This window comes from Rhea pennata, chromosome 12 (assembly GCF_028389875.1).
Source record: "Rhea pennata isolate bPtePen1 chromosome 12, bPtePen1.pri, whole genome shotgun sequence".
In the NCBI taxonomy this organism is placed as follows: domain Eukaryota; kingdom Metazoa; phylum Chordata; class Aves; order Rheiformes; family Rheidae; genus Rhea; species Rhea pennata.
This window is the reverse complement of record NC_084674.1, coordinates 16,326,298-16,351,586: the sequence shown is the minus strand read 5'-3', so window position 1 is coordinate 16,351,586 and position 25,289 is coordinate 16,326,298. Positions and strand designations below refer to the sequence as shown.

General features: G+C 34.8%; 1 protein-coding gene across 1 annotated transcript in view; it reads left to right on the top strand.

Moving 5' to 3' along the window:
• The window catches only part of CACNA1D (calcium voltage-gated channel subunit alpha1 D), a 194,041-nt gene that overhangs the window by 84,208 nt on the left and 84,544 nt on the right, over nucleotides 1-25,289 (top strand). The window contains exons 8-11 of the mRNA XM_062585857.1: nucleotides 2,310-2,413; nucleotides 13,972-14,141; nucleotides 23,499-23,586; nucleotides 24,313-24,339. Coding sequence (XP_062441841.1) covers nucleotides 2,310-2,413; nucleotides 13,972-14,141; nucleotides 23,499-23,586; nucleotides 24,313-24,339 — 389 coding nt within the window. The remainder of the gene's footprint in view (nucleotides 1-2,309; nucleotides 2,414-13,971; nucleotides 14,142-23,498; nucleotides 23,587-24,312; nucleotides 24,340-25,289) is intronic.

Sequence of the window (25,289 nt, the reverse complement as noted above, 5' to 3'; positions counted from 1 at the left end):
TCTTCACTTCAATTTCTCCAAAATCCAGTTTTACTGAAATTAAGAGGGGGGAAAAAACCCAACCCAAATCAAGTATATATTTTTACAATTTTCTGTCTTTTTTTTTCTAGCAAGTCTAATAAAAGCTATCAATTACTTTTCAATATCTCAGTTAAATTACTAAAACACTAATAGATGCTATATCGAGGGATTATTTTAAAAGGCATGTGAAGGTGTATAACAATCTTTTTTAGTTGCTTGGAAATTTCAGTTTTCTTTAATTAGTGTAAAATAATGTCATTGCAGCTCATTGAAGGAATGTACCTATGGGCCTTAACCTGCAAAGACTTAATGCATGTGCTTACATCTAAGCATGTATAGTACCACCTTGCAGAATCAGATACTAAGATACATTTTTAAAAGATTAAAACAAACAAACAAACAAAAAGACAAGTATTGTTTATCAAACTTTTGCTCCTATGTTTAAAGTGGGACTGTGTGTTCTAACAGAGATGTTACAGACTGGAGTCAAACTTGAGTATCAACAAAACTCAAAGCGTAATTGCTTTCCAATAAAACATACAGACATACAGTGACATTTATAGAAGAGGAAAAAGTTTGTCCAAACATTGTTCTGCGGTAATATATCTAGTCTGTAATCCTCACAATATTTTTAAGTCCACTAAATTTTCCTGGCTAAAATGCAGTTTTTGAAGAACCTAATACCAACTTGCCAGTAAAGCCAAAATAGTTCCCCTCTGATAAGAGAAATGTCTAAGAAGTTCCAAGTCAGAAATGACTTTGGTAACTTACTGAAATGTCTTTTTGTACCTAAATGCTTTGCACACAAACCATTTCCTGTGTTTCAAAATATTTTTTTTCTGAATAAGGCTTTTTAGATTTCAGTGTCTATGTTTCTTGAATCCATCTTCTGATACGTGTAATGAGCTTGCTAAGACTTGACAGTGGAAAATGTCTTTGTAGAACAAGTTGTGTGAGCTTGTGAATAGTATATTTAAAGCTCACTTACTTTAACCTTATGTAAAATATGTCAGTGACACGTTCATTTAAACTTGACCTTGGTATAATTTTAGTTCAGAAATGTTTCTGGGGTATTTCTATGTTTCTACTATATTTCTAAATTTTATTTCAGTTTTTCATTTTCATAAGATGTGTTCATATTTTTACACAAATGCATTCTCATTTATTTTTCAATTCATTTAAAATATCTGACTTCATCCAAATTTAGTATCTCAGGAAAAAATTGAGGTTTTTGTTACAGAAAAAATATTACTTGTATGTTAAATTATGTTTCTGTCACTTTTCTCAAAGGATCATTCATATAGCTAAGATTATTATGAACTAAAAATTCTAATAATTGAAATATTTTTCAATATACTTTATAAGCATCATTTTACTTAATTACCATCTAAACTTCAAATTCAGTTCTCGTAGTAGGAGTTAAAGAGCAAAATTGTTGCTGTGCTCCATTTATATGTTTGATTACATATTTTTAATCTGAATGCTAAGTTCACTCAGCTTTTTTCTTTTAGAACATGTGTTAGGAACACAAAGTGAATGTGATCAGTGCCTTTTCTTATATTGTTCTTTGATAAATACTGAAGGAATGCATAGAAAGCTATCTCACCAGAATGATTAAATTCTTTTTTGCTCTGACTCTTCATTGCTATTACTATAGTGATCTACTCTATAAGATCATCTTATTTCTTGCAGATGAATGATGCTATGGGATTTGAATTGCCATGGGTGTATTTTGTCAGTCTCGTCATCTTTGGGTCATTTTTCGTACTAAATCTTGTTCTTGGTGTATTGAGCGGGTAAGCATACACCTTTTTCATCATGAAGGCAGAGTCCTGAATTCAGTTGCCATGAACACACAGGTTATTTTATACAGGTGAGACTTCAGTTGTGATGACGTTTCTTAATAAAACTCTTTTTCTTCCTGCTATAGTTAGAACAGAAACAGTTTTCTGTAACTTTCATAACAATAACATGCAGATACCAAAATCGGAGCTTAGACATACCAGTATATTTTCTTCATGTCCATACTTGTGGAAGATTACCAAAAAGACAAATAATCCTGGTGTACTTAATTAAATATGTTATTTTAATTTATATCTTCTGTTATAAAGCATCACATCTGCAGTTTAGTCTGGGTAAGTAAAGAAATTAAATGAAAATTTATTGATTTTAAGAATGAAGTAGGCCAAAAGTTTTGACAATGAAACCTACGTGATCTGGCAGCTGCAAAAAGGACTCTGCTGTTTAATGAATGACTGAATCATAACTTATTTCCTTACATTTTACAGGTAAATGATGCAATAGGATGTGAATGGCCATGGATCTATTTTGTTAGTCTTATCATCCTTGGCTCATTTTTCGTACTTAACCTGGTTCTTGGTGTACTTAGTGGGTAAGCAGTTGAGTTAACGTTTTGTATGCTACTGCTACTTGTAAGACGGCCTTTGCGTTTACTATGCTTCTCAGTGATGGCTTTTTTGCATGCACTTGAGATTCTTATGTCATCTTACCAACATTTGCTCTTTTGACTGAACTGTGTGATCCTAGTGCCTGTATCTGTCTGACATTACATTCACCATGCTTGCCAAAAAATACTCATTAAATGAGGCACTAATCTTCTCATTGTATAATATTTCAGCAGGGAGAAACATAATGCACACAATGAGAGATGGATGGCACCTGTACAAACATTTCCCCACTTAAGTTAGACAAGAATTCTTTTCTGAAAGCTAAATTTACACTTTTGTTCAAATGTACATAAACTAAGCAAAATGTTATTTATATTTACCAGTCATGTATCGAATTATTTTTAATGAGTGTTTCAAGACCTGTCTTACAAAAAGTGTGACTGAGTTACCATGATACAAAATGTGTTGTGCTTCTTGTACTGCTGAGCTGTGTACTGTTAGCTCCCATTGATTAAAATGAGAGCTAGGACAACTTGCACCATCAAGTAACAATGTAATACAATTTTCAGTAGCAGGAGCTGTCATGGCAGTTTTTTGATTTGTGTACTTCAGACTCCAGCCAAGTACTGAAATGATGTCAACCGTAGCTGTATAATGCAGTTTAGAACTATAATTTATGGCAACAATTTGTAAGCTTTTCTTTTTACATAACTTCTTTCTGAGGTCATGACTATTTCCTTTGCCATTTTCTGGTTTGCAGTCCACTTGGAGTACTCCAGTTGAGGTACTTAGCTTGGGAAACTCCAGTTGGTGGTAAAAATATTTTCTGATAAAGATCCTGCAAGCATTTGAATGCTCAACAGAAATTACGTGCGCTATCGTTTTATGCATTAGCTGTGAGTTATGCAGCATTTGACATTGCTGTGGCAACCTTAGACTAGCTGTGCTATCTTCACAGCTAATAGAAAAAACTCGCTTGCTTGCAGTGAAAGCAGTGTTACAGCTGATGGTGTCATCAGACTGCTGACTGTGTGCACAGCCCTATCTGTGACTTTGCTGTCTTGGATTAGATTTGAAAGATACTGTAATGCCTGTAGTCCTGAGAATCATGCAATCAGAAACAAAATATTCCTAGTGTTGATAATTATATTACAAGAGCACTTTTATCTAATAAGTGATTTTACAGTGTGTTTTTTAAAATCACAAGTCACTTATCTTTGATAGATTATTGTTACACATAGGAAATTAGGGAAAACGTGGTCCTTGGTTACTTTACTGTGAGATTACTTTACAAATAGGATGCTAAAAGCAAAGAGAGAGAGTGATAAGAACACACTGCTGATTCTTGGATTTAACCTCTTCCCTCTGAAACCAATACCCACCCTGTAAAGGCCTATTTATATGGTCAATATTAGCTTTGTTTTGTTCAGGGACAAATGTGCAAATTGTTGCAAACTAAGGGCCTCGTTTTCATGTCTACAACTGGACAAACAAAAAAAGGAAAGATAGATAAACAAGGGTAATTGCTGTTTGATTTATCTCTGTAGTTTTGATGCTGTCACCTAAGGTAGTTGTAGGCCTAGAGTTCCCACTGAAGTTATTAGAGAGTTAGGTTTTCACCGTTCCTTTCCCTGGCCTTTAAGGTCATAGGCAGCAATTGATTTTCTTCCTGTTGTTGAGAAGGTGTAGGAAAAGTTAATTAAATATTGCCCTTTTCCCTTGCGTGACTCTAATTAGTAACTTCTAGTTGTGATTTTTTTTTTTTTTTTTTAATTTTTAAAAATAACTTGTGGGGAATGTAATTCTAGATTTGATGTTTCGATGCATACATTCATTTCCTCTGGTGAAGCCTTGAAAATTTAGAGAGACCTCATAGCTGAACTTTACGTTTGATTTAATACATTTAAAATATTTTAAAAGGATTTGCAACATTATAATATATTAGTTACATGTATTGACTATTCTTTAATCAAGTATTTTTTAAAGCTATTAAAAATTTGCTGGGTAAAACAAATTACATTAGAACATTTTTTTGACTGCATTCCTTTGCAATTGCATTATTTTTAATGACACAGAGATCTTGAATGTGTATTTTAAGGCATCAGTGTTGGTACTATTTTGAGAGCTTTCCCTTGCTTCTGCTGTGATGAGCCAGCTTTGTTGAGGAAAGTTTGTTGAAATACAGAGTTGTTCAACAGCCATTATTATAATGCAGAGGAAAAGGTGTTTACTTTTCCTTGGATTCCATTCTGTAGATGAGAAATTAACACTGATTTCTAAGTCTGGCTTGATTCCTAAGCTCGTATCTGTTGCTGTTCTGAGCGCTTGTCCACTTGCTCTCAGTTTCCGGAGAACTCAAAAGGCAATGGCAAGCATCATGTAAACTGTCCCAAAATTCATTTTCTGTCACTATGTCACATAACTGCAGTCTCATTTTAGCACTTAGAATGCTTGGTGGAATGTTTGAATTGATGTTTGCCTGGAACATGTATAAGAACCTTCCCAGTACTCCGGTTGTTTGTAGTTTCTGTGTTGAGAGAAAATGATACAAGAAAACTGAGTCATTGGTGATAAATATCACCAATGATTGAAACTGAGCAAATAGAAGAAAGAAAAAGGTAATATTCTTATAAGACTAATGTGACTAATGTTGTGAATGTTTTGATATCAATGATCGTAAATAGATTTTTTCCAGTTCTGAGCCAGGCATATAATGTGTAATACATGCATTCTTTGTGTTTGACTTTTATGCTCTTCAAATCATCATGAAACTTAGTTCATGATAAGTCTACAAAAAAGTCAAATTTTACCAAGAAAATCAAAGTCTAAGAATATAAAAATTATACTGACTGACTTGAAAAGCATGACTGTGCATACAGATTTTGGAAATGGAATCTGAATGCTTAATACATCTTTTCCCTATGACAGTAGTATTTTTGTAATGTCAAGTTATGCTGTGTACATTTAAATCTGTCTGCTGTTTTGATCTGTTTACTGTTTTAAAATATTCATTCTCTTTATGCTCCTTTGTTGTTCTGTGACTCATCTGCCCCTTTGTATTTCTCTTGTTCATTGCATGTTTGATATGTTTTATATTGCACTGATGGTTTGGGAGATCTCTTATTTTACATTTATCCCTTTCTGAAGGTGAGTATTTCCTAGTGATCCATGTCAATTTTGTCTGCTTGAGGAGACATTCACAAAAATTCAGTGCATGTTCGTAGTAGGAGATATGTAAAATAACAGAAATAATGTGTGTGGAAGCTGTATCTAGTAAATATTTTAATTTTAGATTTCTTTTTCTAATATTCCCTTGAATAACATGGATGGAAAGAATTCATGGACTTGAGTTATATCAGTATAAATTGTTTTTCAGTAATTTACCTTATTCAAACTATTCTATTTTTTAATTTCTGTTAAACATTAGTATTATTCACATCATTCTCAAAGTGAATTCTAAGGTGAAAAGCCAGTTTGGTTTGTAGTACTCTACAGAAAAAAGAAGTCTTGAAAAAGAATCCAGCTTGGGCTCTAAAAATGTCTCCAGAGCCAGCTTGGGCTCTAGTTCCAGCTCCAGAAATGGCTACAGAGGCAGATTCAGAAAAGACACCAGAACTGGTTCCAGATCCAACTCCAGGAATGGAGGAACTGTGCTAGAGCTAGCTTGAGACGTGCATCCTGGGAAAATCCAGCTCTAGAAAGGAGCTGCTAGATAAAGAGCTCTAGACTAGCTCTAGGTGGAAAAATAATTGAGGAGTGGTCCTAAAAATGTGCTCATTACTGCTGTAGAGGAAGAAGGCATCTAGAGAAAGATTCTTCATAACTGGCTCTGGATACAGCCTTGAGAAAAGAAAAAAGAACCTCTGGAAAAGGGTCTCTAGAAATAGTCTGTTGAATTGACTATAGTCTGTAAAGAATCTGGGGTGAAGGAGTGGGCTCTAGAAATAGTCTAGATTCAGCTCCAGACATGGGGCCTAGCTCCAGAAAGGGCTATAGTTGCAGCCCTAGTGAAAGGGTCTTGATACAGTTCTAAAAAGGCCTTTATAAAAAGAGCTCTGGACATGACTATAGGAAAGAGCTTGAGAGGGAGCTCTAGACCTACCCCCAAGAAATGACTGAGCAATTGACTCTAGATCAAGGTCTAAAAAATGGCTCATGAATTTACTCTAGTTCAGCTCTGAGAAAGGGCTTTTAGAACTGGCTGGAGAATTGGCCTAAGATCCATCTCCAGGCAGGCACTCCAGAAATGATTCTACATGTGGCTCTAGGAAAGGGTTGTAATGATGGCTCTTGGTCAAACTTTAACAGAGTTGAAGTTCCACTCTGATTTTCAATATCTACCAAGGATGGAGACTCCACAACCTCTTTGAGCAACCTGCTCCAGTGCTTGCCTGACAGGCATACAGGGGATTTACATTTTTCTGTGGTCATGAAATATTGGGAACAGAAATTGGGACCTGACAGCAGGACTCCTCAAAATATGCCAGTTTAAGAAAACAGGGTGTATTTATCAGTACGAAAGATGGTCAACTGAATTAACTTAGAAAGTTAGCTTAGAAATTAGAAAGCTAGAAGTTATCTGTAAAGAGACAGGAATTCAGAAACAACTGCCAGTCTTTAAGTGTTTAGAAAGTTAAAATAAAAACATCAGTAGTTCAGTATGCATTAAACTGTTTTACTATGAACAGAGAAAATAATAAATGATAAAACTTAGTACTTATTTATCAAGAGGCATGCCTTTAACGATGCATGATAATCTATTCCTCAAGATAGTCCTTATCATTAGAGGCTGGTTTCTGCTGACAGCATTTTCTGCTGAAGGCATTAGTTCTTCTTTGGGTAGCCATGGGAGCAAATAAGATCTTTCAAACATACTTTAATAAATCTCTGTAAGTTGAATTTACTTCCTTGCTAAAGGACACCAAAGCATAAGCTTTGACATGTCCTTATATACATCCTCCTACATGTAAGTCTTGTCAGTTACTAAGAGAATGGTAATTTTTCCATTTCATTCTCACAATATTATTTGCAATATACATACATAATGATTCTGAAAGCTAAGAGCACATACTCATCCATGCTAATCTTGCCAGCAATATCCGTTAGTTAAAGTAAAATATGTTAGCACAGATAAGCTTATATACCTAAGAGCTGTTGTCTGTAGTATACATATAAAAAATTATAGAAAAAGACATTTAAATAATGATGCACAAAAGAGAAAATGGCAGTGAACAGTCTTGCCTATACTCTTTCAGCGAAAGGGAAATGAAGAGGTTTTGACAGCATTCCTTTTCACAAGAGAGGGAAGGCTTGGTCAAAAAAAAAAAAAAAAAAAAAAAAAAGAGAGAGGATAGAAATGTAACTACCTCACATGAATAAACAGAATATGCATTAAAAAAGATGAAATGGAATTCAGCTATAGAACTGAGTGAGTTATGATATAAAGCAGGTTCTTTTGATTGCTGTGTGGCTGGTAAAAATAAAACACACACACACAGATACAAAAAAAGGAAATAGTATCCTTGCTGATTCAAATGTACTGAATTGGGAAACACTGAATAATCGGGAAAACACTTTTGACTGTTTGTACTCCTCTAAACAGAGATGACCCAGCTCAATGGGAGTATTTCAGTGCTCTCTAGCAAGAGCTTGAAGGGAACTGATTTTATTTCATGTCCTGTTTGTACTAAGATTTCCGAGGTATTGGTCCTGTGATGTGCTGATGAGCTTCTGGCAGATAAGAAACCACATCAGTTTCCAGAACTTGGTTAACAAGTGTCTGTCATGATGATAGGGTTGGAGGTATGTGGGGCATAGTCGGTGGGGTATAGTGTTACCCTGAAAACTGCTGGTTCTTCCTCTAATAAGTCCAGTGTCTTAGATCAAGGAGGTCTCTATTCCAATGAGTCCATTTTAGTGTGAAATTACGATTACAGACTGAAACATTAGACATTTGTTTTGTTGCTCTGTTACCACCTCTGTCAAGTTGTTTACACGTCATGCTGCCTCCCCTAGATGATTCTGTTGCCTTCATGTGCACTCTGTGGCACAATAGCACTATACAGAATCTGCCACTGAGTTTGAGCTGAACAATATACGTTTCGTCAATTGTTAACCAACCACACAGAAGTAACTAAAGCTAGATAATTACAGTTTGCATTTCCTCATCAAGAACCAAGTCCTTCTACAAGCAAAATTCCTGCTAGAGTCAGTGGTTTTGCTGTAGAAATAGTTGAGTAGTGTTTGGCCTGCGATAATTATTATTGTTCTTAATTCCCTCTAACAGAAGAGGTAACAATGATGTTTATAAAACTCCAGTGATTAAAGATGTAGTGTTACTTACTTTTTGTGTGCGTCTATACAACATCTCTGTGATACACACACTACCTTCAGCTGTGAGCAATTGTTTATGCTTATCCGTATAATTTAAGCAATTTGAGAACTTGCATTTGATTCTTCTAATTTGTTGGCTGGTATGGTTACTACTATGTGACACCTCTTCTGTACATCTGATGGGAAATAGTGTATTCATGTGAGTACATTATCATTGTTATGTTACTCTAAATAAATGAGTCTAGGATGTCTGGATGATGTTTCTACATACAATGTGAGCATAACCTTTCAGTAGCAGACCCTGTGCACGGTAAGTTATATGCTCCAATAGATGAATTCTCACTCCCTCTGTCGACTTATATTCTGCAGTGACACAAAGTGGCAGTATATGGCCAACCAAGAGTCAATATCCCAATTTTTGCTTAGAGATCTATGGAAACTTTCCCATCATCACTACTTAGTGATGCAAAGGAGATATAGCAGCACTTGTGTTGCTGCACAGGCTTCTTTATGAAATATGTGTAGTTTTTAGCATGGAAGAGTTTTCAACTCGTTTGAGGCTAGTGTAGATGTCTCCTTAGTGATAATGTCCATGAATTACAGAGAGAAGGGAATTGGGACATTGCTGTACACTAGATATTTTCTCATTTAATTAGTTGGTCGTCTTGGGATTGTTGTGTGGCTATTACCCTCCCCCTGAATTAAGGTCTGAGAACCAGAAAACTATAATCAAGTCTCAGTAGGTAACTGCTTGCTGCTACCTCCACGCTGTTGCATCAAGCTGTTTTCAGCTAGTGCATACCAGCAGGAGCTATTTCACTCCATTAAAAAGTAAGTGCCCAGACTTTCAAAGCATGAATTCACTGCTGCAGTGGGTATGCTTCTGCCTCAAAACCATTGATGATGATAGCTAAATAGTATATTTATACCTAAATAGAGAATTGACATCCTTATTTTGCAAGGAGACAAAGAATTTTCAGACAGCAGAAATAAAATTTTTTTTGTGATCACTTATTTATCACTGAGTAAGTTAGATTTTGCAGATGAACCTGTGTATAGTGTTTTTTTTTTTTTTTTTTTTTTTTTACATATGCATGTTATTATGGTTACAACACTGCTTTGAATACAGGTTTTTCAGCTTAGTCAATGAACAAAAAACACCAATTGTGAACGTTTAAATACCAGATCCAGGTGATTTTTATCAAACTGGAATGAAATACTTGTTTTGAAATTAGCCTGTAGTGTATGTACTTGTGAAACCATTTATGTGACTTAAGTCCACTTATCATAATTAATGTATAGATTCCTAAGTCTGTGAGCTTTGTAAGCTTGTGAACTGGGTTGATCATGGTCATGGAGGCCACTTGTCTAACATTGCAGTGTCTGTGGTGCCTAGGTAGCCAACAGCTTTTTCCTTCTGCCTTGGACCCAGCTAACACTCTCTGTAGGCACACAGTGCTGCATGGGTAGCTCTTTTATTCCTGCTTCCAAGAGAAGAGCTGATGCAGTTGTCTACTTATCTTGTTAGCAGTCCTGAAGAGCCAGCCTTTCTCTGTCACCTCCTCATCATCTTTTTCAATTAACTGCTTGTTTCTTGAAAAAAAAAATGCTTTTGTTCTGCCAACAGAGTACTGTTTAGTTTCCAATTTTGTTTAATTTCACTTTTGTATATCCATTCATGGTGCTTCAGTAAAAGAAATGTGTACATACCTGTATCTTAGAGATGTTTTAAGCTTTATTGTTACTGTGATAGAAGAAAATACTATAGAGTCAGATTCCTCCCTCTCATGAAGAACAGTTGAATATGCAGTTTTCTCAGATGTTGCTATAGTTCCTAATAAAAAGTCAGTTTAAAAAAAAAAACATATAAGCATTGTGGGAATTAAGCATGACTGCATCTTTCCCTACCAATAAGTTGTAGTAGATTTTAACTGAGAAAATGTCTGGCTTCTCTGCTGTATTAAGAAGAATTAAAAAGCTGCATATATAGAAAACTGTGTTTAATTTTTGCATGCAGCTATTTTAATAAAAGCTAAAGTTTAAAGAGGGTTCAGTTGTGGATGAAGCGCTTTTGGAAGTAGCAGTCATGCTAACTGGTTCATTTTCAAATGGTTTCTTTTACTTCAATCCCTATAATAACAGCAGTTTCCATTTTACTTTACCCACTCAGATAAAATCTAATGAAAAAGACAAAAAGGTTTAATTGAACAAAACTGGAATACTTAGTAAGAGCTAAGAAGTGGCGTTATCTCTGAGTTCACAGTACACTAAGCAGAGTGTATTGCCTTGGTCCGACATAAAGGACAGTCTCTTTTATACTCTCTGTCTGAGATAAGTCTAAAACCAGCATTCGTAAAACAAACAATTTCTTAAAGGCTTGTGACATCTACCAGAACAGTGAACCCTTTTAATTTTTTTTAATGAAATAGATCATGGAGATCTATTGAGCTCTTTTTCCTGTCGCAAGCCTTTCTGTGAAAGGGGATGCCCTTTTGAAGAACCTCCTCCTTGGATACCAGGTGAAGGGTAGCAAATACAGTGTAAGCACTGGTGTTCTTCTGCTTTGTCAGGGTGCCTTCAGATAAAACAGGATTATCTTCTCCACATGCGATACTTAATTTTTGTTGAATTAAGTCCTCAACTGGAAAAGACGTAGTGTCTGACTCTTAGCTTTTGCAATTTAAAAGTTGTAAGCTTCTACAAGGTAACATTTTAAAAAAAGTCCTGAATGGTTGCATGTAAAAACAGCTTTATTTTTAAATTTGCTAATGTCAATGCAGAAAATTAGTCTTTGGAAGATAGACTTGAAGACTGTAAGTAAGGTGAATATTTGAAAAAAATCAGAGAGATCATATGTATGCCATTTCAGATAAGTAATTTTTATCAACAAACTGAAATATTGTATTGAAAAATTAGGAGCCTTTCTATTATTCTGTTATATCATGTTAGCAGTGCAATGTCATGTTAATAGCTATGTTCACCTTGTTAAAATATTTTCCAAAAGTTTTACAATTTTGAGTCCTCTAATTTCCTAATATCTTTTTCCATTTGAAAAATTGAAATAATTTTTACTGCTTTAATATTTTTCCCATGATAGTATATTAATCTGGAAATGTTTTTCAAGTGAAAGTTTACAGTAAATAAAGGATCATCAGGCTCATAGTAAAAGGAATTATTGTAGCCCCTTTTTTTGGTTTAATTTCAGCCCTATAGAAAGCTAAATGGTTGGTAACAACAAATTTAGTTTTAAATACTGAATCAGTACTTTTAAACTATCCAGTGTAACTCAGATTTACTCTGAAAGAAAAAGGAGAAGCAAGTTTTTGTATCATTACAAGCATATAATGACAGGCTATCATAGAGATTACAATTTGAGTAACAGTTTCTCAGAGAAAAGATATTTGGAGGGAGGGTTTTTGAGCAGGCTCACACCAGTGAATTACTTTAGTCTGTTGAGCAAGATGGAAAGATGTCAGGCTGTCAGTAGAGGCTATGGAGTAGTATAGCTCTTCTATACTGCTTTACATACCTCTCAGAAGAGTATTGCATAGAATGAATTGTGTTTCAGCATTTAACAGTGCACGTTCAGAAAGGCTGTTATAATCTCAGCCTACACTAATTGTAGGAGAGAACCTGAAACTGAGAGCACTCAGCTTTGAGACTTGTATGCCTCCAAGTAAAAACAGAAATTTTCCAAGTGACAGATGTGCTCAGACACTACCTAATTTTGAATATTTGCTCTTGATTTCTCTATAGAATAATTGTCTGCCATGCTTTGTTGGTGACGAATTTCAAATAAGTAAGACTCAAAAAGCTACAGTTTAAGCAGCAAGGATTTGCAAATACAAAAAGTGGCCATGTTCATGAAATATACTATAAATTTGAGATTTTTTGGCCCAACTTAAGTACTTCTGTCCCTTATTGTATGTCTGAGATTGTTTAATTTTTTTACCTGTTTACTTCCTGCTTCAGCTCTGTTTTTTCCTTTGAAGTTCTGGCTTTCTCATTTTCTTTTAAATATGTTTAAGCTTTGAAACAGGTAACAGTGCTTGCCCTGTCAGGGAGTCCAGTAGACATTTTGATAGAGCAAGAAGTGAGGTGAGATGAGGGCAAAACAGATCCCGCATCTGTTAATATGCACAGTTGAATTCTGATACAAGTTTAGGATATGCATACATGAATGCTTGATTATATTTTTCCATGTCATGAAATTTTCAAATAATGCATGTTCCTTAATAGACTTAATAGATTTCTTCATAGAAATGAAGAAATCATCTGGTCATTTTCATAGTGCATTCTCTGTAACTTTAGACAGTTATCAACCTTTCCTTTTCAGAATAATTACCAAAAAAAAAAAAAAAATGTCACCAGTATGAGACTATTGGTGGTAATTACTTTCACAGTTACTAGCTAGCTTGGTTTATCTATTTTTTCATTTTCTACATGATATAATAATTGCTACTAAATTTCAGAAATTAATTTAGCAGCAGAAGTGAAATATGAATAGTCAAATATATCATTTATCTTTAAGTAGGCAACCAGATAAGGCATTTAGGGTATTCAGTGTATTTAGTTTAGTTTAGTTTTGTTTCTTTTAAAGTACTCCTAATCTGTGAGCAGATTTTGTCAGAGAGAGAAAAAGAGCAAAACGTCAGGTCTCAACCAGCACAGGTGTTTGTGTGTGGCATAATTAAGAGAGAGCTTCTTAGTGAAGTTGCATGGACCATGCACTGAAATAGGTATTTTTGGACATGGCCAGTAAAGCATGGCTGGAAAAGGAAGGAAGTCTTTTAAAACTGGCTGCTAGAATCTCCTTTGTATTGAAAACAGTGCTCAACGTAAGTTCTCTGAAAATACTTTACTTTCATTAATTCCTTTCAAGTCAGTTTCTCTTTATGGCTGTTAGACAAAAATGGTATTAAAATCAATTGGAAGAGCACATAACCAAATGCTGGCATATAAATTGTGTGGGAAGAGTCCAGAATCTGGTTAATTTTCAATTAAATTGTAAAAGCTTTGAATGTTTTGATGTTACGTGATAGGAATTTGCCATGGCTGCTTTGCACCACTGTCTTGTTCTCAGACTCTCAAATCTTCTGTGTAGTTTCTTTAGTTCATTTTCTCTGTCAGTATGTTATTCTGCAGTGTCACAACCTAGGTCAAAATGTCTCGCAATCAGTGTTTTACCTGCTTTATCTGAATTTTATAGAGAATTTTCCAAGGAAAGAGAAAAAGCCAAGGCCCGAGGGGACTTTCAGAAGCTACGTGAAAAGCAGCAGCTTGAAGAAGATCTGAAGGGATATTTAGATTGGATTACACAGGCAGAAGACATTGACCCTGAGAATGACGAAGAGGTTGATGAAGAAGGCAAACGGAACAGTACGTGTTCTTTACTCTGTGCTGCTTCTATGGGGGGATGGGTTGGCTGCTTTTAAAGAAATTACACTAGGGGAAAACGAAGCCTGATTTTCAGGTTGCAAAAGTGTTACCAAAGCAATCTTACCGGTTAATATACGGGTACTTACAGTCATGGAAGATTATTTAGAATTTTGCAGCTAAATTCTGCTCTGAGTTGCCCATGTGTAATCAGGTGCCTACACTTAATCACTAGGGAGATTTAAAAACTTAGCTTTATTCTTATTCTCCAAAAAGCTACTGGCTATGTGGCCACTAACCGACATCTCAAATATAAACTTTCCTTGGTGAGGAAGAGTATATATTTGCATATAGATGCACGCATTAGAAGTAATAATGAGAAATAAAGAAAAATATAAAGAATAATAAAAATGAGAACTAAAAATATTTTTAAAATACGTTTTAAACTCCAGTCAAGAAATAAGCTTGTGCTAACAGGATTGTCAGGAGTTCTACAGTAAGGAAATAATATTATGTATTTTTCCTTCTTTCTGATATTCAAGAAAACTATATAAAATCATTTTTATATGTCTAAGTTGAATGTGAAATACATAAAGTCTTTTGGGACTTTTATTCAACAGTGAGAGGTGTTACTGTCACTTACTGTTAATTTATTTGTTAGACAATAGTGTGCAGTGTGTTATGGGAAAGGTAATTTATGCCATAATGGGCCTCTGGTGCTTTTGAACAGTCCTAAACAAAAGAACAAGCTAATTTCATGAAACTGCAGCTGTACTGTTGTCATCTGGTTTCTATGTACCAGCAATTTCAAGTAACCAGCAGTATTTTAACATGATTCAGTAGAAGAACTTTAGTGTTCTGGCTATGTTTACGTGGTTAAAATTTTCACAGGAACTGTTTAATGCTATGCATGAATGATAGTATGGATTTAGAATGTGTTTTATGATTTAATACTAAGCATAAGATTAAGGTCCAGATGTATACTTACATTGAATAGCATGTTATTATTCAGGTGGTAGTCCAGAAGTTCCTGATGCTTAAGTTAATGGTGCAGATAGAGATACCATAATGGAATGTGTCTACAAGTAGTTTATCAAAAGGCAAACTAGAATATATCTCTGCCAAAATAACTCATTATTTTTGTTCTTGTTGCGTTAATGATGTTACATTATTGTGATAAACTGTTCGTTTAATCATAATATTTTTCATAAGTTTAAATATGGAGTATTGAAGATACTGAATATGAGTTTTATATACAAGTCAATGTTGCAAATAAAAGTGATTTTAAGGAATAATAAACATTTCAAAAGCTAGTAAAGTTAGATGGTTTGATACCGAACTACTTTTAAAGTTACCTCTATTTTATCTAGTTAAGTTATTGAAAATCTTAGTAGTGTTAAGCATCAGAAATTCACTCTTTTAGTTCACAGTATAAATAAGGACAGAGTCTGTGTTACTGACTGGAAGTTAAAAAAAATTCATTTTACGAGAGGCTGGAAGACAACCTGTGGATTGGTGTTAGTGCTACAATCACCCTAAAAGGAATAATGTTTATCTCTATAAAAAAATCCATATCCCAGTAGAATTTTCATCTAGAACAGAGCAAAAAAAGCCAGAGAGTTCATGGGGTTCACTAAATTTTGTTATTGTTACTGATTTTATTTGGAAGGACCATACAAACTATGATTTTGAGTGTCCATATAAAATCCTAAGACTGAGGAGGAAAGGCTTGTACATTTTATGGAATAAATAGTCTCTGTATAAGAAACCCCCACAAGGCTGTAGCTGATGCCAAACTAGACAAAGTGTTATACAACCATGCTGTCACCTGTGGTGCTTATGGACTTAGTTTGGAAGTCTGCTGCTGTAATGCCATAGATTTTTTGCATTCTGTTTATATTAACATGTTTGTTAAATGTGTTGCCATAGAACCATTTGCCTTAGCATTTCTTGAACAGCTCGTGTGGGGGTCTCATGAATAAAAAATATTTGTTTGCATAGTTGCTGAATTTGAGACAGCTTTTGACTCTAAATTGTTAAATATTATTTTAGGATAAGTTAAAGATAACTTTTAGAGTAACAATAGGATAGAGAATATAATTAAATATAATTATTAAGTATGTAATTAAATTTTTAGATTGCTGCTTCTATTTTATTATATGCCAAATTATTAACATGAGAAATACCAAGAAATAGCAGAAGAGGTGCTTTTAGTCAGTGTAATAGACTCTACTGAAAACTTAATGAGTAGCTACATCTTCCAAGCCCTAATACATTGGTTATCAACTGATTGATTTGCACTGTGCTAGCAGTGGAGAGTATAAAGAAAGCTGGCAAACCTGGTAAGAGTTATACTTCCCCAGCTCTACTAACATTGTAGATACTGTTCTAAGAAGAAAAGTGAACTAAAAAATGAGATGGTGGTGGCATCAGTATACTTAGATTATATATATACTAAAGATTTGGTGATCTGTTTCTCACAAGGTAAGTCTGTTTTCCTGTACAAAGCAGCACATGTAACTTTCTGCAATGGACTGTAAGTTGTACCTTTCAGTTGTCTTGCAAAAATCAATTCTGATTTGGCTGAGTCATAAGGGTTTCATAATACATTTTGCACCAGCTCACTTGTTTGTTGCAGTAGACTATTGATTTGCCAGTGTTCTCTTGGCACTGAGCAAGCATACATCTGTATGTTGAATGGAAATTTCCAGTGAATAGACAATCTCCTAGCATGCCGCCTCTAGGCTCGTGCACATGTGCTTTAAAATATTGCATGGAGTTTCATTGTTAATATGACCTGCAACAGAGTCTAACGGAGGAAAGGTTGCTCCACCTACTTGTGTTGAAGTGTTCTGCTGCATAACACATTGCAAGAGAAGATATGATGAGAGAAAGCACAAGCACGCTATCTAGCTATTCCACAAAAAGCTTTTGGCTATCTAGCTATTCCACAAAAAGCTTTTGGGTTAGGAGGACAATTACAGTGATGAGCTTCTTGTTTGGAAGTCAGGTGAAATTTAGCTAGCTAGCACCAGATTACTAAGCTTGTATAGTCAGCTTAAGGAGCAGATTTTCTCCAAATACACTGATAATGTATTTTTAGAACTGTCTTTGAGGCATAAAGTGGGTGGTCTGAATCCAAAGGCAGGAAAGATGAGCAGTTGCCAGCTGCTGAACAATGATGACCCTACTCTGAATATCTAAAGGCCTGGAAAGCCAAGAAAAACAATTCATGATGTGAAAGAGCCCTGGTTTTAGAATATAGAAGATTTCTTCTCACCATGGCAGGAAAATGTACAGATTTCACAGGTAGTTAAGTCAATAATTAGCTGCTTATATGATCCTTCAAAACTGCAGTTTAGGTTCCTATGTCTTCAGCATTTTAGAAGCTCTAACTAGAGAAATACATTTACATTAAAATAAATCATTTATCTATGTAATCCGTGTATTTGTACATTTATGTTGCTACTGGTGGGAAGATATTCAGTGCTGTTGAAAATGGAATATCTTTTAACCATTAGAATTGCAAATATGTCTCTTGTGCAAGTAATAAGCTGTTACCTTTATTATGAGCCAATGTTTTGAAATCACTGAAAAACTTCATTGACCTCAAACGGATGAGAATTTAGTTCAAAATGCAGAAATCGATGTGAGGTGAAGGATTTAGCTCTGATTATGTTGCTGGTAATTTCAATTTGTTTTGCCTAACATTGCTTATGTTGTATATATGGACACTTTTTTTTTTATTTTTTGCGTTGCAACTGCTGCCATCTACTGTGTAAATGCCGGGATTACATGTACTTAACACGAAGGGGTTACATTGGCTGACTTAATGGAAGAAAAGAAGAAAAGCAGATTTAGCTGCTTTGGCCGTTCTTCCAATAAACATGGTAAAACATGTTCTGATTTGCAGTTGAACTTTCTTTTCTGCCAATAATGCATCTGATATGTTAGCTTTTGAAAGCACATATTGTATGCATTTCCTAAAATAGAGACACAAACATCTTTGGCATGTAGACACTCATGCATGCAGTTTTTCTGCTTTTTTTTTAGTGCATGTTTCAAATAGACTGTGCAGTGCTCTGACTTCCTAATGCGTCATATTTAATTCATTTTCACTGAATTGTCTTCGTGAGTATTCTTGTTTAAGCCTAAGTTTTCCTTTTCAGGTGAACCAGATATAGAAGTGTTTTAAATTCAGATGGGAAGACATGTGCTGAAGTACTTAACAAGATATATAACTGATCATAGTGTAAATTTAGAACAGCATGAATGTGTTATTTATTGTTTTGATTCTACATTTCATGTAGAATCTAACAGAAGAAATAAAAAGTTTTTACTGCATCTGCTTTTTTCTTATAGTGATAACTTTGTATTTGTGGTTTGTGTTTTATTCTCACACTCGCAATAGAGATAGACAGGGGTTTTAGGATTATTTTCAAATCTACACCCTTTAAATGATGGCAAACACTGATTTAACAAAATTGCAGTCATAGCAATTAGGAGATATAGTTTTAAACCTACCTACAAAAGGATTATTGGGGCAACAGACTGACTTGCTGGATTGAGACAATCACTTTTGTTGAACAGTAGATAAGAGACCGAGGCTGACAAATCTGAACCAGTTACTTTAGAGAATGCAAAATATTAGGGTAGAAATATGTAAATTGGTATCATCTTGTGGACTGATTTTCCACAAATATTGGATCTGCTTGAAATTATTTATGCAACTATTACGTATATTGTCTAATGGCTTGCACAGCTTTACAGGCTGGAATAATTATTCCGTATAAATTGCTGAAAGATAGTGCTTGTGATTTTACTTTGGGTACTGCCTGTGTTTCAATATAGCCTTTAAGCGAGCAGGTTCCCGTTCTAATAAGAGTTGTGAAGCAGTGTGGAACCCAAATATTTGCAGGTGATCAATTCTGTCTCATTGCTAGTACCTGACCTTGACTCTTAAAAGCATTCGCAGGCATGTGTGCTCTATTCCACAGCTTCATTTGTGTCTTGCAGGGTAGGCATGCCTTTGAGTTAGATTTTTCCAGACTACGCATCAGTGGCCTAACTACCACTTTTTTTGTGTTTGTGAGGTTATTACTTCTGAACTGAGGAGCACAGATTTCAATTGTTACTGGATGTCATTAGAAATCCCATACTGGATATTTTCCCCCGTATTATCTGTACCTCTATTTCTACATTAAAAGAGAACTCAGATCTGCAGAGGGGTGCAGGAAGAGGTTTGCTTTTCTAAGCTAGTTCCATGTAAGAGAGGACTGTCCATCTTAATGGCTATACAACATTCCTAAAATTGCTAATGTCATCCTTCAGGCTAGAAGCTGTTGGTTCAGTGATGCTTTTGTAAGGAGGATGATTATTTCACACTACTTTCACTGCCGTGCAACCAACCCCGTTCTGTTGTATCTTGAGTTTCCATGGGATACCAGTAAAAAGAGCGAATGAATGCTAACAGGATCAAAATTAAGTCTGCACTTCTTAAACAGATGCCTAGATACTGTAGGAAAGTGGAACATTTCCTTCTAAGCAGCTTCTCCTTGAACTGAATTTATCCTGATGGGCTTCACAGCCAGAGTAGATAATACCACTTCTTCCTGATATGTTTTTTCTGGGCATACACTAGATTTAAGAAAATTTGTGATGAGTCTGTGAGGAAAATACTGAGTCTTATGTGCTTTTTCTTGTTCTGGTTTGTTAATTGGCTACATGAAAGATTCTGCATGCAGAATTCAGAAAATCCATGTACTGAATTGAGAAAGAATTAAGACAATTCTGGAACTCATGGAAATAGTTGTATATTAGTAGAAGGCATAAAAAGGCCATTTTTGCAAGGTTTTCTCTAAAATCTTACTGGTATAGCATTGTGTTTAAATAACTGTAAGATTCTGTCTAGTAGCTATTGCTTATTATTCTGTGTTAGCTGTACAGATCACTGCACTTCTGTAGATACTTTTCTTCAGCAATGATTACCAGACACCTATCACCAGCATACATCAGTGTGGAAACGAGATCAGCCTGTGGATCAAGAATACGTAACTGAAGCTGAAACAGAGTAAAAGAGAAATTAGATGTTTTCTAGAGGAGAACATTTGTGACAAAAATGTGTACCACCAGACTTAACAATTCAGGCTGTAGTTTAGCCTGTCTCTGGATTGCAGTGACACTGAACTGTCACATAGTAGAAATATTGGAATTTCTTTCTTCCAATTCCAGACAACTAGGATATATCAGTTCTGATGGACACTGACCTGCTCTTAGTTATGCTGTGTTATGTCCTGGGTGGGAGTTTGAAATATCTGCTTCAAAATCTGAAAACTGTTTAAGACCCAATATTTTATCATGAAAGAAAAGTTCTCTAAAGTACCCAACATTCAGTTTCATAGTTAAGATACTGCAGGTTGGTTAGAGGCTGAAAGCAGGCTCTTATACTAGGAAGTGTTCAGCCACTTTGCTAATAGGCGCTACTACTCAAAGAAAGTAGTGAGTCCTCCTAGCTAGCCTCAATATGTTACATTTATTTCACTTAATATTAAATAGGATTTCAGGTTCAGAACTGAATTCTGTTCTGTTTCATTTAATTTTTAACATCCATTGCTTTCAAAGGCATTTTTGCATGAAAGAGGCAATAAAGAGAACTTGAACTTAAAAGCTTAGCACCATTACACTTGCATCAAGCAAGTATATCGCATGTTTGAACAGCATTTCTTAGTCCAAGGAATTAGGAGATACGTGGATATTGGAAGGCTCTCTGGAAAATTACTCAGTTACAAATCAAGGCTGTTTGAGATACTTCACTTATAAATTATTTAAATTGCCCACACTTGGTCAGTCTTTAATATGCCAGTCTTTATAAGGTTCTTGAAAACATATTTGTTAGATACAGGCAGATAAACAAAACAAACAAAAAAAATTGTTAGATCAACAAAGTAAGGTTGGTTTTAAAATACTTCTGTAGAAAAATTACAGAAATAGCAGGTTCTTTAAGTGTTGTTAGAAAAGAACATTGTTGAAAAATCCCACATGTAACAATACTATTGCAGCAGTCAACTTTGCTGAAGAAGGTGCTACCACTTGAGCTTTAATAGCAGTCAGGAACCTGGTGATAGCCATTATATTTGACCGAATTACTGTGTGCTCAGGAAAGTATCAAGCTACATGTGGGTGGTTATATGACCAAACATCTTTTCATTTAAAATCAATTAGTATAATTTGAAGTGAGATGATATTGTCTAGGAATCTAGATAATCTTTTCAGAAGAGCACTATGAAAATAAAGAGCAAGAGGAGAATAAAGGTAATTTGAATTTGAGAGTGTGTATTCATATCTTTCTTAGAATACTGGAGCACCGGTTTAAAGATCTTAATGCTAGTCTTACTGAGATCTGATGGCTTTCAAAAATTCACTGTATGTAGTGTACTTTGCCCCAAACAACAACTCCCTTAAAAAGCTGTGGTCATGCAATTGAGTCATTTTGAAGCTTGCCAAGTGCTTGCATTAGCCAAAGTGGATGTGGTCATGCAGTGCTGCTATTCTTCTCTAGCTAAAGATTTAAACACTCACTAGCATTGCTGAAGCTAGACTTTCATATATTCACAGTACTTCTGTCAAGTTTTATATTGGTATATAAATAATAGTATAGTGATAGGTGGGTTTCTAACTTAAAATGAACTGTTCATGGTTCTGTTTTTTCCTCCTATGTTTTTTTGTTATGTAAGACCTGCAAGTCACTAGCAGAGCTAGAGCAACAGCCTTGTTTGAAATAAAGGGTGACATCCTGGCTGTATTTAATAATCAGGAAAAAAAAACACATTGATTTCATTAGGGGCAAAGATTCTTTTATTTGGTACTTTAAAAAAAAATCTAGTCATGTTCAAAAGGGCTGAAATTTCTTTTTTTTTTTGTAGATTAAGTCACTAGCCTGTCAATTTGTTGACATTCAATATGGAATTAATGGGCATGGAAACTGAACTACCACTTACCACTTAAATGCATCTCTAGGTCAGTACTGAGGCAATGTAAGGCTGTGGAGAGAAGCTATTACAAAGAGTTCTCATTTTGTACTTGATCTATAGACAAAAAAGGTCAGAAAATTCAGGGTCCGAATTTCACTTACAATTCGGATGTGTGTAATTAAGCCCACTTCAAGCCCTCTTTAGGCTACCAGAGTAATCAGAAGCATCTAATAAAAATGGGCGTGTAGCCCTTCAGCCTTCAATACTGTCATTCCAGAGGCAGGGGCTTAAAAAAATCAAAGCAGTAGTAGGCATGCTGCAACTTTAACAACTATTAAGATACTCTTTTTCACTTACATTCTTGGTCTTCTGCAGTAATTTCAGTGCATTCTGTGTTCTCTTATTTTCCCTACTTTATAAAGTATTTCTTGTATTAAACCAGCAACATTAATTGTATGCTCTTTTGTTTCCAAAATTTTCCTTCCATGCTTGCTTTGCAAACACAGAAGTAGTGTTCTCCCCTAGAAAGTACTGAGAATTCTGTTTATCCTTTCTTAACACTATTTGACAAGATGTTATCCTTTCTGTGTATTTTGGTTGATTTGGAGATAAAAGGGCATGACCAATGTGAGAATGAGTTTTGTCTGACAAACCATTAGCTACAATTGCTAACTACGCAGTAGTGAATCCACCCTATGTAGAGTAATTCACTGATGTGTAAAAACAATAATAATCCGCTTTTTATTATTAGTAATCCTCATTGTCCTTTATACTACCCATTCTGTCATTCCCAGTGCTCCTTCCTGTCTACTGTTACAATATGTGCCAGCAAAATTACTTCCTAGATTCTTGCCTTGATATTTCATAATGGAAATAAAAGTATAGAGTGTTCAGTATGATCAGCGTAGGATAGTGTATGTTTTCAGAAGAACTTTGATGGCATTTCTTGGAATTAGCAAGCATGTTAGTGAGCAACTTAAACTGATAAACACCTTAAAAGTTTTAATGAAACACATTATAAGTAATAAGAGATCACAAAAATCTAGCTGAGATTCATTTCTTTATTAGGGACAGCATACTCTTCATTATGAAATTCCTCTATATTATGTTCTATAGTAGTCCATTTTCTGTAGTGCATTTTCAGCAGTTATGTTGAATCACTGAAGTGAAATGAAAAATGCTGTAATACATTCTAGAATTGTGTTTCTTTTGTTATAAGAAGCAGATTGATGAAGGATCTTTTTAACTTTCATGTGATATTCCTCAGACCTTCAAAGCTCTCACTAGACCTGCAGAAATTGGAGGCATTCTTGTAATAGCAGAGAGCAGAGTAACTGAGTAATTTGCTGTGCTTAGCACTCAATCTAAAACAGTTTCTATCTCCTAACAGCAAGCATGCCCACTAGTGAAACTGAATCAGTGAACACAGAGAACGTGAGTGGAGAAGGAGAGAACCCAGCATGCTGTGGGAGTTTATGGTGAGTACATACAGACTGAAAGACTGTATCCAAGTGCTCTCAGTATATCAGAATAAAAAACAATTACTCTGTCTCTGTTGTTTATTCAGCCTAAATTACTTTTAAATGATCAAACTTGGTGTGTCCGTTGGGTTTTGCTTTTTACTAGTTTATATTAGACCACTTGTTATACCATTAAAGCACTCCTAAAATTTCAGTTTAGAAAGATGTAGATAAATGCCAATAACTTTCCAACGGAGTCTTATTTTTCTGAAAGCTTTTATAGCATATAATTATGGTCCAAGATAAGAAAGCAGAAGTCATCTATGACATTCTGTTAATCTGTGCATACTCTGAAGAATATATATTTTGTTGGCAATAACTGAATGTATGGGAGTATTTCTGTAATGCAGTGTTGTTCACTGTTCAATTACTCAAATTTTCTTGGCTTCCAAGCAAGTTCTGCATGAGCAGGTTTTTTTAGAATCAAACTTAGCTTTAAAGAATTTCCTTTGTTTCAAATTTGAAATTTGTAAAGCTTTAGGAATAGCATTACAGAAAATAATACAAACACAGACAGTAGTATTTAGGCATTCATGAAGCTTTTTCTTGAGAGCTTATTTTTATGCATAAAATATGACTAATTCTAGTGTGTCGATTTTCAGTTGCATTGTTGTAAAGAGAATGAATTTGTATTAGTTATTTTTTCAATGCATTTTTTTAAAATATGTTTTCTTTTTCTTTTAGTCAAACTATCTCAAAATCCAAGTTCAGGTCAGTATTTTCCTATCTCTTTTCAAAACTTTTTTCCATGTTACTACTTACATATCATGGTGATCCCATTTAATTCTTCTTTATTTGCTATATTTGGTCTTACTATGTGAAAATTGTTCCTAAAAGTTATTGGTGAATAAAGCAGAAAATTATTCATGAATATTCCTAGGAATAAAACTTTCCAGTTTGCTTTACTCGTATTTGTGGATCTCTTTTTGCTTATTGAGGAATATCCAGGAAAATGAGTTTTTATTTGCAAGGATGCTTGCAAAATGGAAGTATTATGAGCAGACTTAAGAATTAATAGTGCTGCTGGTGTTGACACTGGATGTGCTGGAACCAAATGAATAGAGGTTTTTATTTTACTTTTATTTTCCAGTCTTACAGAATACATATTGAGTAATTGTAAAGGATAATTGCAAACACAGAGGAGAGACCTCTTTCTCTATAAAAAGCTTTGGTTGCTCCATCAACAGCAAAATGCTATGTAACTTAGGTAAGGAATCAGGTTGCATGATAACGAATCATGAAGGCAAAGATACGCCAACAGTTGGAGACAACCCATGGATATATATTTTTCACAGAAACTTTTTGATGAACAAAAGGACAATCAAGAATATAATGAGAAGTTCCAAAACTGAGTAAAACTGATTTTAGGCTTGGGTGTGTAGCAAATAATTCGCTGATAACAATAATGTATTCTCCTCATAGCAGTGAAGAGGAATAGCATACCCAGGTTTATTCTACTAGCCTTACGAGCTCTAACGATCTACAGGGCTGACCTACCAACTGTAAGCTGGAGTTGGAGTGGATTTGTGTCCCCTCTGAATAGTTGTCTTTCTTTTTTTTAAAGATGAGCTTCCAGGCAACAGTTACTGGTATTTTTCTACACTTAAGGCTTTTCATGTGACACAATGATCAAGCTTTATTTATGTCACTTCTCTTCAGCT